Genomic DNA, 13,895 nt, shown 5'->3' on the forward strand with positions numbered 1-13,895 from the left:
CCACTCTTCTTGACTGAGCAGATTGTTCAAATATTTACTTGCCATGGGACTGGTGAAAAGGTTATTCTTGGAGCCCCGCTGTTTTCCCAAACCACTGCATTCACCTTGTTGCTATACCAAACTAGAATTCACAATTTTAGAGGAAAGGTTTTAGGATTTTGGTTTCTGGGGTTTGTTTGATTTTGGTTTTGTTTAGTTGGTTTTTGGGTGGATTTCTTTTGTTTTGTTTTGATTGTGTTTGGTGGCTGTTTTTTTTTTTTTTTTTTTTAAACCTAGGGGACCACGGTACAGCGATACGTCACTCAATTACTACCTTATGATTGACAGTTCACACTGGAATCAAAGGTGAATTCATGGGAGTAGAGGTGAGATATCGTTAGGCAAGTCTACAAAGAGAGATAGATGGGCATTTATTCATCACGCTGAAGTGAAACTACTGCACAATATAATTACATTAACAGTATATATTAACTTGAAAGTTACATGTAATGTATGTCCAATAAGATAAATCATGAGGGCTCCAGGGATGTTAGTTTACAGTTCAGCAGTAGTTTCATGAATAATGCTAAATTAAGGTAAACAGGACCTCACTGGCATATTTTTTCTCACCTTCTTGTAAGGAGCTTCAAGCATTGCTTCAATATCAATATCATCAGCCATTTCTCAGGACACCTGAAAGAAGAAACAACTTTCACCTGAGTTGGAAAACACCCCTGTGCTTTATATTCCAAAAGCTTTTGTTGACGAGGTCATCACTGCACTGGCTCAAATTCACTAAATATTTAAAAATTCAGTAGGTATTTCCAACAAAAACTGGAATGAAGTTTTGCCCAATGAGATAGTAACAAATGGGTCCAAAATAATTACAGCTGCAAACAACAAAATGTGACTGAACACTATTAGCCAGAGGAAATCCAGAGGCATTCCATTAATTTCTTTCAAAACAAAGAGCACAGCATATTTATGACACAAACACAGCTCTGGTGGCCATCTTGAGAAGTGCTAGAGCTTCAGCAAGGGACAATGAACAATCAGACACACCGGTTCGCAGCTCCTAGCCTTTGCCACCATCATTTCCCAATCTCAGCATGGGGACACCATGGTGCTTTAAGAAATGTAGCTTAATCCATTACAGGGGTCACAGGAAAACAGTTATGATTCCAGCACTAGGAGCTACTAAAGCATACAAAAAGTCCATCCACTCTGGAATTTCATATCTCAAAACAAAAACATCCATCACACCAGGTAACACTTGACACCATAGACATTTTGGATTTAGCTGCTCCTCTTATTTCTAATTTCAACCCCTTAATATAGTTTTACGTTCACTATACTCTGAATCACTTTGACACTTAGACTCTTGGTTTCCAGCAATCTAAAGTGGATTAGGTTATGGAGTGGACAGGAGGGTGAAGTTATTGTGTTCCTTCACCAGAAGTTGTTCTGACGCGATGATTAAATCAGGCCTGCGGTCTGATCTTCGTCCGGTTGGCTGAGGGCTCGATGTGGTTCAATCAGATTAACAATGCCCGCCTTCGGCCGTACTCTTCTGCCAGAAACTACACCTCCCTTCATGGCCTAGCAGTGTCAGGCAGATTTTTTTTAGCCACCTTAATTCCAAGTAAAACAATCTGTCAATGATTGCTCTTCAGGTGCAGCTTTTGGCCCAAGCCACTGCAGATTGCTGAAGCCCTGAAATTCCATCCAGTTTGGAATTTCACATCTCAAAACAGAAACATCCATCGCACCAGGTAACACCTGACACCATAGACATTTTGGGTTTAGCTGCTCCTCTTACTTCTAATTTCAACCCCTTAATATAATTTTATGTTCACTATACTCTGAATCACTTTGACACGATTTCCTCTCCCTATGCAGGTATGCTATTAAGCACCTCTCAAGACTCTTGGCATCAAACTTAGATATTCAACTTCCTCAAATCTCTTAGTGGAAGTTTCTCTTCTTTTTTTCTTAAGCTCCAGAATGGCCAGTCTTCTAGATCAGAGTCTGACAGCCCAACACTGAAGATTTGTGTGTGCACCATAAAATGGATTTTTAATTATTCAGATTAGTTCTTGCACCTTATCTACAGGCAGTAGAACTGTGCTGTCCTGAGACTTCAGCAGAATAACAAAAATGCTCCAACACATCAAGATCCTTCACACCAGTCACTTATAATGTCGTAATTGAGAATGCTTTGCCAGAGCTGCAGCACACCTGACCCTGGCCCAGGGATACATTCCAGAATAAAACACCATCCTCAAGCAGGATCACAACACTGGAAGTTCACATTCAATACTTAATTGAGGCACATTAACGTCATTTTAAAATTATTACTGTTGGGCAACAGTGCTATCGCTTACAGATATGACTGTCCTTCAAGTGTAAGAGCTCAATTTTACTTTTTACTACAGTATTTATAGTCAGCTTTTCAAGCCATCTACATACATGCACGTGATTTAATTCACAGCTGTTCTACCAGTATGTAGTATAAATAGTACATCAGTGTGATTAAAGGCATGGAAAAGGCAAACCCAGACTTCTACAAAAAAATTCCCCCTGGTGACAACTCCCACCCAAAATTACATTTCCAGACGTGTAATTTAGCCAACATATCGAGCTACACTTGGGGAGGAATTCTTCATCCTGAAGAGGGGTGGCCATACTAGGGACCACCAAATCCTGAAAAGCATGGAAAATTGCAGAGAGAATGACCATTACTGCATTCCCCCAAATAATAAGTGAATGAACTATCATCCAGTGGATTCAAAACAATGGTCCTTATACACAAAGCATTTAACCATTGAATTCACTGTTGAAGGGCACTGTGGATCCTAACAAAGAAAAAGAAGCACATGCAATGTTTCAAAAAAAAACCCAAACCAAACCAAAAAAGTTTAGAGAAAAAGATTTTCATTAAACAAAGGCACGCCTCGTGACCCTGAACTACAACTAAGTGACAACTAAGTGCACACAGACAGAACTGTCAATGTGTGACTGCGCTGCTCATTCTGCTTTTGGCTTTTACTGCCGGCCACCAGCACTGAATCTCCTGAGCTGCACGGACCTTTGGCCTCACCCCAGTAATCTGCACCCTTTGTACTCTTTACAAAACACTTCCACTGGGACAATACCATGCTATCAGAATTCCTTCTCTCTACGTGTACCAGTCCTGCTATCAGCCCTGCGATGCATACATGTAATGCATATAATCATGCTTCATACAAAGCTGGAGGTATTTTTTTAAAAAACGCAAACGAAAACCCTTAATTTCAAATTACTAGAAAATCCTGACAGATTCTTAGGTATCTTTCATTAAACAACAACGCTCCAAATAATTTTCCTAAAAGCCTTTCAGCTTTCTCAAAAAAAGCTAAGTATGGCTAACTTGTTCGTAAAGGGGAAAAAGGAACCAAAACCACCCAAACAAGCACACGAAAAACACCAACAAAAACACATATTATCAAAACATCAAAATTTAAAAAAATGAACTATACTTGAAACTTTGTGGATCTACAGAAAGCGTAAAGGGACATGAAATTTATTGCAACGGAACTAGTCACTGTTTGGAAAGAAATCACTCTCTTTCTGCTAAACTACACTACATAAAAGCAATTTAAAAGGGTCCCGTTCTCAAAATTATTTGTTTTAGAAATCCAACGAATGACAATTCGACACGTTTTACATGTAGTGTCCGGGAAGAACATTAGGAAACTTTAGGGATGGCTCCGACGCCTCAGAAGGGAAGCCAACCTCTCAGCGGGACCCATACGTCTGCGGGCAGGTCCACAGCCTGCAATTCCCAATTCCCTCAATTCCCACATACTCCTGACAGGATCGAGCGGACCGAATTCGGTTTTCCCAGAAACAGCGATGCCCAGCGCTGCCTGCCCTGCCGCGGCCGCCCTCCCACGTCGCTTCGTCCAAAGCCTTCACTCCCCGCCCGCCCGCCCGCGGCGGCCGCTGCTCCCCCACCTCCGCCCCGTCTCCCTGCGCGAAGGGCCCCAAGCTGCTCACGCCCGGTCCCTCCGCACAGCGCCATCACGAGAAGAAAGGGGGAGCTGGAGCGGGGGGAGCCGGGGCGGGGCAGCACGACGCCGGGGGAGCTGGGCCTCCCCGCGACGTGGCCACGGGAACAACCAGACCGCACAGGGCCAGGCCGCAGGGCGGGGACCACCGGCCGCGCTAGCCCTGGTGACGCGCAAAGCGGCCCCCCAGGCAGGGCCGAGGCGGCCATGGCAGCGGGAGGGGCGCAGACGCCCAGGCCGCAGCACCCCGTGGAGCAGGCCGCCGCTCGCCCGGCGGCGGGGCCGGGGCCCACCCGCAATTACCTGCGCCGCGGGCAGTACGATCCTCGCTAGGGCCCCGAGGTCCAGCAGCAGCGGCTCCGGCGTTACTACCCTGGCGGTGGGGAACGGGCCCAAGGGCTTGAGCACCTTCTCCAGGCGTCTGAATATTAAACGGACGGCGGCACTCAGGCAGCCCCAGGGAGCGGGCGGCAAGGGGCGGCGCGGCCGTGAGTCGATCCCGGTGCCGGTCTGGCCCCGTCTATGGCTCCGCAGCTGCTCCCGAAATGGCGCCCGGCCGCTCGCGGCTCCGCGCACGGCACGGGGGCGCCCAGCGCACCGCGCAGGGGCCTCTCGCGAGACGCACGGCCAAACAAGCCCTTACACGCCCGGGCTCGCCGCCTCTCGCGAGATATTGAGCCCGGAAGCAGTGGTTCAATTGCTCGCGAGATTTGGGTAGCCTTGTGGCCTTGTCACGCGCCTTTGCGCTCTCGCGAGGGCTCGCCCGCCCGCCGGGAGGGGCCGGGGCGGGAGGAGGGAGCCGGCGCCGCGGCGGTCTCGCGGCGCGCGTGCCTCCGGCCTTTTGGCGGTCCGGTGCGTTCGGAGCAGCCGTTCCTTCCCTGGCTCTGGAGGAGCCGTGTCCCAGATCCTTCAAGGACATTCTAGAGCCCCATGCCGAGGCCTTTCATAGACTCTTGGTTTCCAGCAATCTAAAGTGGATTAGGTTATGGAGTGGACAGGAGGGTGTTCCTTCACCAGAAGTTGTTCTGACGCGATGATTAAATCAGGCCTGCGGTCTGATCTTCGTCCGGTTGGCTGAGGGCTCGATGTGGTTCAATCAGATTAACAATGCCCGCCTTCAGCTGTACTCTTCTGCCAGAAACTACACCTCCCTTCATGGCCCAGCAGTGTCTTGCAGATTTTTTAGCCGCTTCAATTCCAAGTAAAACAATCTGTCAATGACCTGCTCTTCAGGTGCAGCTTTTGGCCCAAGCCACTGCAGATTGCTGGAGCCTTGAAGCTTAACTCAGAAGGGAAGTAGTGTTTTGTGAAAAAAGCCCCTCTTTAACAGTGCTCGATGCTGTCTCATTAACAATGCTTTGTTTCCCTCAGAGCTCACAGAATTGTTCATTTGTATTTAAATTTAATAATACAGTTTGGGGCAATTGTTCAAAGTAGGACAGACAGCATTAAGTACGTTTCCTGCTGCAATCAGCATGAAATAAATTGCTGGGGAATTTTAGGTTGTTTTGTTGTTGTTGTTGTTTTAAAAATTTGAAACAACATAAAGAGAAATTCTAAACAAACTTTGCCTCCTGAAGTTATAATTTTATCTGAAAATCCCAGACTACTGTCTCATTTAATTTCATTCCTAACTAAGTTCCTGAAATGTTAATAGCAGAAAATCATCCTGCAGCTCTTGCCCGGAGTATCCAAGTCTTTCTAAGATGAAGTAGTCAACTAGTAGAGTTTGGAACATTTAGGAAAAAATATCTGTTTAAAATTAAAAACAAAGCATTACTATAATAGGGTTTTTACCAACCTAATAATTTCTGTACCGTTTGGTTGTAAACAAAATTACTAGTCTTACAGACAAAATGCGGTTTGTTGTATTTGTTCCCATGCACTGCTCTGGCTGCTTGTCTCTTACCCCTCGGCTTCCAGTCAGCCACCAGGTCTCGTATAACCATCTCCATGTTCCTTGTTCCCTCGCTTTGCTGTGATTGTGACTGAAGTATGCGCATAGGCTCACGTTGGTGGATTTACCTACGGCTTTTCTCTATCACCGTTGGCCTGTGGAGCCAGGCTCTGGAACCGGTACACAGACATGGGGTTTTTTGTCTACTTCACTAACACACTCCTTGCCCATGGCTGGTGCCCAGGCAGTGTGGGAGAAAGCATGCAACCCCACGCTAGCAGTACTCACGGAGAGGGTGGAGATGGCTAATGAGGGACCTGGAGTAGCAAATAGCTGCACAAGCTGCGTGTCCAGCCCTGTTGCCAGACCCGGCGTATCGCAGCAATGCCCCGACCCATCAGCTGTCGACGCTCAGCTCCGCAGGGCTATTGGTGTGGTCAGTACACAATTGGCTGGATTCACCTCTGGAGCTGAGGGGAAGCTCTCAGTAACACACTTCCTAAAAAAGGTTTTCTTGTTTGTGGGACGGCTTGATTCGGAGGAGAGAGTGGCTCTGCAGTGCTGAGACATAATGCCGACTTATCGCTGGCGTTCCTTACTCTAAACCTGGCTCCGTACTCGCGCCAGGAAGTTCGTTCGCCTGAGGTCCAGGGTTGCGGGCAGGAGTTTGTGTTACCTGCGCTGCGAAGGGTGGTAAAAGGGATCGCGCCGAACAAAAAAGCAAGAACGCAAAGAAAATGAAAAGCTTTGCTTTCCCACACCGGGAGTCGAACCCGGGCCGCCTGGGTGAAAACCAGGAATCCTAACCGCTAGACCATGTGGGACTGCATGGTAGCCGCTTCTTCCTGCGCCACCCAATGCCTACACAGTTCCGTTCCTGCACTATCCCCTGTCTGCTCTGCTTCCTGCCTGCGCCGCCCGTCCGCGCTACGCGCTGCTCGCCGCTCGTTTCCCGCTGCCGCCGTTCGCTGCTCGCTGACCTCTGCCCGCACCGTTGGTCAGGATCAGGGAGTGGGGTGAGGGGTGCACGGCCACTCCCTGACTTACTTAAAAGATGAGGCTGGAAGTTGACAAAACTGAAGAAGTCGGAAATTACTAATGGGAAGATGAAAAAAGGCACAGAAACTTCGCAACAGCCACCACTGGTGCTCTGCAACCACAAAAGCAGGCAGGACAACTGCACTACCCAGTTTTGACCGAGGACAACCTTATCAGACAGGTACAAGGCAGGTAACAGGTGGCACGCTGAAGTGGCTGGCTGCGGACATGCAGGAAGAACTCACTGCTGAGCACGTGGAGGAGTAATGCTGGATGTTGAAGAAACTTCAGAATCAATGTACCTAAACCATTTTAATCTTCCAAGATGTAGCTGAACCCCTATATGCGGAAAATTCAGACCTAAATAGGCAAAGGAGAGAATTAGGACTATTGTAGTGAACAGAGTGTAAAACCAGCAGTGGTGACAGTAATGTATTTAGGAGGTTAGAGTTGCTACCAAGGCAGAAAACATCATTATGAAAAGTCTCCAATTTCCCCCACACTGAGTGAGTAAATGTTACATCAGCATATCATGTGCTTGCTACATTTAGATATCACAAAGGTTTGATTTTTAGAACAGCTGGTTGGAGAACATAAAAGAAGTGACTGGGTTTAATGCTGAGTTTTGTGAGGGGTTGTTAGAACACTTATGCATAGCAGTGAGTATAATGTACTCTATCTGGTGACATTGAAAAAACAACATCAACAAAGAAATTCCTGCCTCAAGACATTATTAAAAAATGAATAAATGGGAAGGATAACATGGTTGTAAGAAGCATGGAGATTCTAAAATTACTCAGAACACTTGTATTACCACAAAGAAAAAACTATGGCTACAAAGCACCAAAAAAAAAAGGTTATGGAAATATTAAATTAAAGATAAAATGCCCTTCAAAATGTGAAGGTGGCGTAGATCATGTCCATATGCCAGCAGAGAAAATCCTGAATAGGTTATAAACGATCAAATTAATCTGACAGTAACTACAGAAGGTAAATTTGAACAGATTCTCTTTCCTCGCATGGATCCCAAATGCAGCCCACTGACCTCCATGAGGTTGCTCAAGACATGGACAAGGACTGGGTGACAGCCAGACAGCCCAGCTTTTTTGGCACACAATGATCTTAGTCTGTCTCTGAAATGAGGGGGAAATTTGCTCCCCAAGGACTTGACAGCAGTGGTGGAGAGATTTGAGCTTCTTCTGTGTATCAACCTGCCTGTCCTCAGCTTCTCTTCTAGTTCTAGAACTAGATTAATCTCTTTCTCCTTCCAGAAGGCCTAGTGAGATGTCAATATGAGCAGCAGTGCCAGCATCTATGCCACTCCAATTTTGCTTGCTTAGGAATTGCTTGTGAAGGAAGGGCATTTGACTTTGTCAACCATCCCTGAAGATCGGGACCAGGGGGAGGCAGAACTTTGGCTTCATTTCAACTGGCCATGCTCATGCTGTTAATCTCATCTGTCTGTGAAGTTGTTCTCAGGGCCCCAAGAGGACTAGCAAGCACTCAGGCCAGCCTCACTGAGGGCTTGTGCCCCAGCCCTGCCCAGGAGCCCCAGTTCACATCAGCTCTGTGTGGCAGCAGCTCTCTCCACAGAGAGAAGCAGGCAGAACTTTCCCAGGCATTTTCCTGGGGAAGGCTGTGAGAAGATCAGAGAAAAAAATGAGAAACAATTCTTATCTCCACTTGCTGCACCTATTGTTGTGCACATATGGAATGCGTTATGGACATTTGTTTACCAAAGGGTGATTTCTTAATTGGACACCAGTAATGGTGTTTCGATTGATTGACCAATTAGGTCAAAGCTGTATTGGACTGTCTGGAAGGGGACAAGTTTCTTAATGAGTATAGTACAAGATAATATAGTGTAATAAAGCAATTGATCAGCCTTCTGCAATCATGGAGTCAATGCCAATTATTACCAGCTGGGGGCCTGCAGCAACAGCCCTGGACCCTCAGGCTCTGTCTGAGCTGCGTTGAGGTGTGCTTGTCTCCAGCACACACCTCATCAATTGCCCATGCCCAGCCCTGAGCCTCTGACCCTGACCTGGAGCCTGCCTGCGTGACCTAACCTCAGCTCTGCCTTGTTACTACAGACCTGTCATGGGCTGGGGCTGTTCCTGGTCACCATCACTGGCCTTATGCTGATCCCAGCCTGCAGACTGACTTTCCAAGTTGACCTCAGACTTGCCTCATCCCTATGAGCTACTCAACAGTCTGGGCTACCCATGAGACAGCTCCACCGTGGCGGGGCTGACCATGACCTCCTGCAGATGTGCTGTTCTGAGGGACTACCTGCAGGCTGCATGGGGTGGTCCCCTAAGACACTGCTCTGGTGCAATCCCAAGTGTTTTCTCTCTCCTCTAACAGCAGCTGTTCACAATGAGCAGCCTCAGAGGTACAGAGATGGACAGAGATGCACAAGTTCAAACTGCCAGCACCCAGCCTGAGTGCACAGCACTCAAAATATAAGAACCTGTTGGTTGAGTTGATCTGCTTAGTAGATCTCCAAGATGTTTAAAAAACTAACAAAGAACAGCCTTCAAAGGGGTTTACCTAAAGCTGAATACCTATTTGCTGAGAGGAACCCAGCTTGTCTGTCACAGTCAGCGCAGCACAGGGGGACACTGAGCATTGCAATGCTGGCAATAACAGGTTTGGAAACTTCATTTCCCCTTTCAGTTATGTGGTAGAGCAAAGAATTTGCTGCTGTTCCCGCTGAGTTCAGCAGGAACGTGGCTGGTCCTGAAACCCTTGACTCTATGAGAGAGGATAACAGATGAAGAGTTATAACTCACTTCTAGTGCTCATGGTAGGATTTCGTGCGTTTTCATTATGTATAAGTAAGGAGGTGTATAAGTAAGTATGCAGACAGAGGTCAAGACAATACCCAAGAGCAAAAGGGATTGAACTTTAAACAATGAAATCTGTTTTATTTTATTGAAAGGATACAGGAAGAAATAACAAGGTGCATAAATTTCAGTTGAGGACACCTATAAACAACAAAACAGAACAATTTTTTTTTTTTTTTGCTCGTTAAAAAGAACAGGAATAATGGGATGGAGCTGAGAAAACTTAGGCAAAACATCCTGGTGGGATTTCAGATAGGTGTCTGAATGGTCATCCCAGAGACAACAAGGCCAGGAAAAATTACGCCCAGAAATGCCTCTGCACTGGTCAGAAATGGTGAAAGTGATCTCACAAATCCCCATCTTTCTTTATCTCTTGAGACCTGACTGTGGTTCCTGCTTTCCAAGGTACTCACAGAAATGGGAATTCAATTAGTTTGTCAAGGCTAGTTTGTCAAAAAACATCAGGCTATAAGATTAACTTGAGGAGTTACAGGTTCTGCCTGTGGCTAAACAATAAACTCAGTTCTTGCCAAGAACCTAGAATATTACATTGTGCAGCACAAACGTCAACCACAGCAAAGCCAGATTGTAGCAGTTGGTTTGAAGGTCCCCGGGAATCCCCGGGGGGCCCCCTAAACTGTGTGTTCGCTGGTAGCAGCAGGCAGGCAAGGAGACTCCGCAGGCTTCTGAGGGTGCTGATTGGATGAGGGTTTATTGGGGGTCCCACCCCTGGGAGCAGCATGGCTCCTGAGGGTGAAGGGGGGAAGGGGGAGAGAGGGAGAGCCTAGGGAGAAAAGGGCCAAGAGAGCATCTGTGGTCTCTCTCGCACACTTTAACAGGGAGATTCAAAGTGAGCACGGAATGAGACTTGGGCCAATGGGTTTACAGATGCACGATACTACAGGGGAGCATCACAGGCTTGGAATAAACCGTACATTTTTGGTCGGCGAGACAGAGCGTACTGAAATAAACAGGGCCAGGAGACTTCTTCTCCTTTTTAATGCCTTTATTAAAAGTGATCAGCTCAGGATTGGGCGGCTCAGCAGGGCTGCAGTCCCCGTCGCCTCTCCCAGGGTGACTCAGAGGAGGAGGATATGCGCAGCTCTGTCCACCAGGGGCAGAGCCGGGGGATCCAGTCCTCTTGGGAGCCTTTAGGGCGTGATGTCCCCATCAGATCTTGGTTTCCCTGGCTCTGTCCCGCCTGGTCCCGGCGTCGGGACGACTCTCTGCTCAGGGCGAGAGGGGCTCCGCATCTCTGCAGGCTCAGCACTTGGCTCCTCATGTCCAGACATCACTTTAGTCTCTCAATTCTTATTTGGCTCATTGTTTTTGCGGTTTTCTCTGTGGGTTTGGAGTCGGGGTCCCACAAAGCATTCTGGTCTTTGGAGTCACTTTGCATAACCCCCCCTCCCCTCCAGGTCTCTTCTCTTCACTGTTCTGGGAAAGGTACAACTCAGCCTCGGGCAAGGCTCTGCTGATACAAAGGGAGCAATAAGCCACAACGACCCGTGATTATAATAGCAAAGCACTAAGAACCCTGGCAGAGACAGATCTGGCTGCGTCTCTGTAACTCTTTCTCTCAAAAAAAATATTAACCGAATTTTTGTTCATAACAATCATGGTTACTTAACCTTGTTACTTTTCTTGGTTTCTTCAGGTTGGTCTGTACAGCCAATACTGTTTTACTAAAACAGATAAATAAGCATAGTAAAAAGAGCAATCCTCCAAGTCTACACACAGTGAGAAAAACTACCTTTTCCCATACATTTCTTCTGAAAATCTCCAAGTTCTCCCACCCACTGGGATCAAGTGTAGGAGTTTGATCTTGATTATTTACACATGCTAATCTTTTTATTTCGTTTGAAATGTCCCTAATAATTGAATTCTTTATTTTTAATACTGCCTGGAGCCGGATGACTTTGTTCAACACAGATATTGGGGTCCGAACTTGGCTTTTACAATTTTGGATTTTCTCAATTTCTATTTCACTTTCCTGGTTTTGTCTAATTTCTCTCAAATCATTATATATAGGAACTCCCAAACTTGATCCGGTTTCTTTGGGTAATAAGAAAATTGGTTTTATCACTCTAGCAATGCAGTTGCCAGATGAGATCAAACCTAGGGGTTTAGAGCTCCCCTGAAATGTGTTCCAAAAGGGGTTTATCTCTTTTCCAGTACACTCATATAAATACTTGTAACAAACAATTTTTCTTACCATTTTCACCATTTCTTTGCTTTTTACTAGATCTGCTGAGCTTGTTTCAGCAGCATCACATTCAAAGCACAACCAGGCTTCCTCTATAGGGCACTCTCTTAGGAGTGGCTGCCTAAAAGTGGCAGTATTCTGGGCTATCCAATACACTCTCTTATTTTTCTGATAAAGGACCAATTGGGAGGGGTTAACACAATCAGGGTTTGAACTGATGTGGACTCTCGACAAGGAGCTCACTTCCTCCTCATAGAGGGGTTGGTAGCACTCACTGCACAGCTCAGCTGGGCTCCCCGGAGCACCACCAGCAATCAGAGCCATCAGTACTACCCTTCCCAAGAGTCCGGTATGGGTCATCTTGCACAGCCTGCCCACCCGGCCTTGCCTCTTGGGGAATTTTTTACTGAGGAGAAGCTTCCAAGCTCTTTAGAGTCCCTTCTACCCACTTTTCTGGTTAGACCTCTCCTGGCCTGTTCCCTAACAATTTTGGTTTCCCCTAGGGGAGCGTTCTCTAGAGGATTAACCTGGAGTCTTTAGAAATATATTGGGGAACTTAAACTAGAATTACTTATTTACAGCCTTAAACTTTTTTACCAACATAGTTTACACAGAACAGTTTTGAAGCATTTTAAGCAATGTTAGAACTCTGATACCAATTTTCCCCATACAGTTCAGTCTTTTTGACTCTTCCTCCTGAGAGTCAACTTTAAATCCCAGTATACTCAAGTGAATTAACTTATGATGTGGATGAATCCTTATCCAGTGCCCGAAGGTGAGTGGTGTGGACTCTGGCCCAATGCCAGAGGGAAAAACCTGGGAGTCTGGCCCAATGCCAGAAGGAGAAAGGGGTGCAGTCCGGTCCAATGCCAGAGGGAGAAAGGGGCGCAGTCCGGTCCAATGCCAGAATGCCAGAGGGAAAAAAACTTGATGTTGAATCCTGGTCCAATGCCAGGGGGTGAGAGTGATGTGAGTCCAACCTTTTTCTTTTGGTCTTCACAGTCGAATTAGTAATGAAGAGTACCTGAAACGGGCTTTCAAACACAGGCATTAATGGTCTGCTATTTAATGATTTTATCAAAACTCAGTTTCTCTGTTTAATGTTATCAGTATTTTCTCTTTTTCCATAGCTTGTATGTTTCTCTCATCAACTTCTACATACTCTGTATTTTGCAAGGAGTTGTATTTCTCAGCTAACTTAACTCCCAAAGTACTCTTATTCTCCTATTTTTCTGTGTATTTAATTCACTGGTTTTCTGTTCTATTTTTCAAGATCTTATTTATTTATCTCTTGCTTCTGTTTCTTACTTTCACTTACAGCTTAAATACTTCTTTCAACCCCTTACACCTAATTTTTTTTTTCCTTACACCATTCTTTTGCACAATACACTTCCTTCTAAGGAGATGTGGTAAAACTTGTAATGCACAATCTACATTACTTCTATTCTAATTTGTCTATATTCACTCTCTTTTATTTCTCATTCACTTTTACACATTCTTTCACACCTTCAAGACACAAACTGGGTCATTATTCCTAGATAATCACAGGTCCCTGTAGCCCCCCTTTCACCCTGGGGGTTGGCCCACAGGTCTCTGAGCCTCTTGGAAGGGCCCAGACTCTGGTTGCCCCTGGTGCACATTCACCTGTGAGGCTGCCTGCGTGTCACTCACGCTCTTACAGCTACGGCTCCCTCACCCATCTGGGGAGCACTAGTCTGGTTTGCAGGTCACACACACACACACTTTGGTCACAGCCCCCACCCGCCCGGGGGACTCAAGCCTGGTTTGCAGGTCACACACACACTTCCACTGCCCCCTTCCCACCTGCCCGGGAAGTTGAGGCTGACTTTGATTGTGACTCACTCTCACACACACAA

General features: G+C 46.4%; 1 protein-coding gene and 1 non-coding gene across 4 annotated transcripts in view; both read right to left on the minus strand.

Moving 5' to 3' along the window:
* The window catches only part of RBM39 (RNA binding motif protein 39), a 28,606-nt gene extending 23,939 nt beyond the window's left edge, over positions 1-4,667 (minus strand). For 2 of the 3 annotated variants that reach the window (XR_010442465.1, XM_064729821.1), the window contains exons 1-2: positions 4,332-4,615; positions 610-672 (exon numbers count right to left, since the gene is read on the minus strand). Coding sequence is in view for 2 of the 3 variants with exons in the window: in XM_064729821.1 (XP_064585891.1) it covers positions 610-660 (51 nt within the window). In the remaining variant the exon portion in view is untranslated. Of the gene's footprint in view, positions 1-609; positions 673-4,331 lie in introns of all 3 variants that reach the window. The other variant, XM_064729820.1, reaches the window with a different exon arrangement.
* Positions 4,668-6,677: 2,010 nt separating this feature from the next.
* On the minus strand, positions 6,678-6,749 carry TRNAE-UUC (transfer RNA glutamic acid (anticodon UUC)). Its single transcript has one exon. It is a non-coding gene; the product is annotated as a tRNA-Glu (tRNA).
* Positions 6,750-13,895: the final 7,146 nt, after the last annotated feature.

The sequence above is a fragment of the Zonotrichia leucophrys genome, chromosome 20 (assembly GCF_028769735.1).
Source record: "Zonotrichia leucophrys gambelii isolate GWCS_2022_RI chromosome 20, RI_Zleu_2.0, whole genome shotgun sequence".
Lineage (NCBI taxonomy): Eukaryota > Metazoa > Chordata > Aves > Passeriformes > Passerellidae > Zonotrichia > Zonotrichia leucophrys.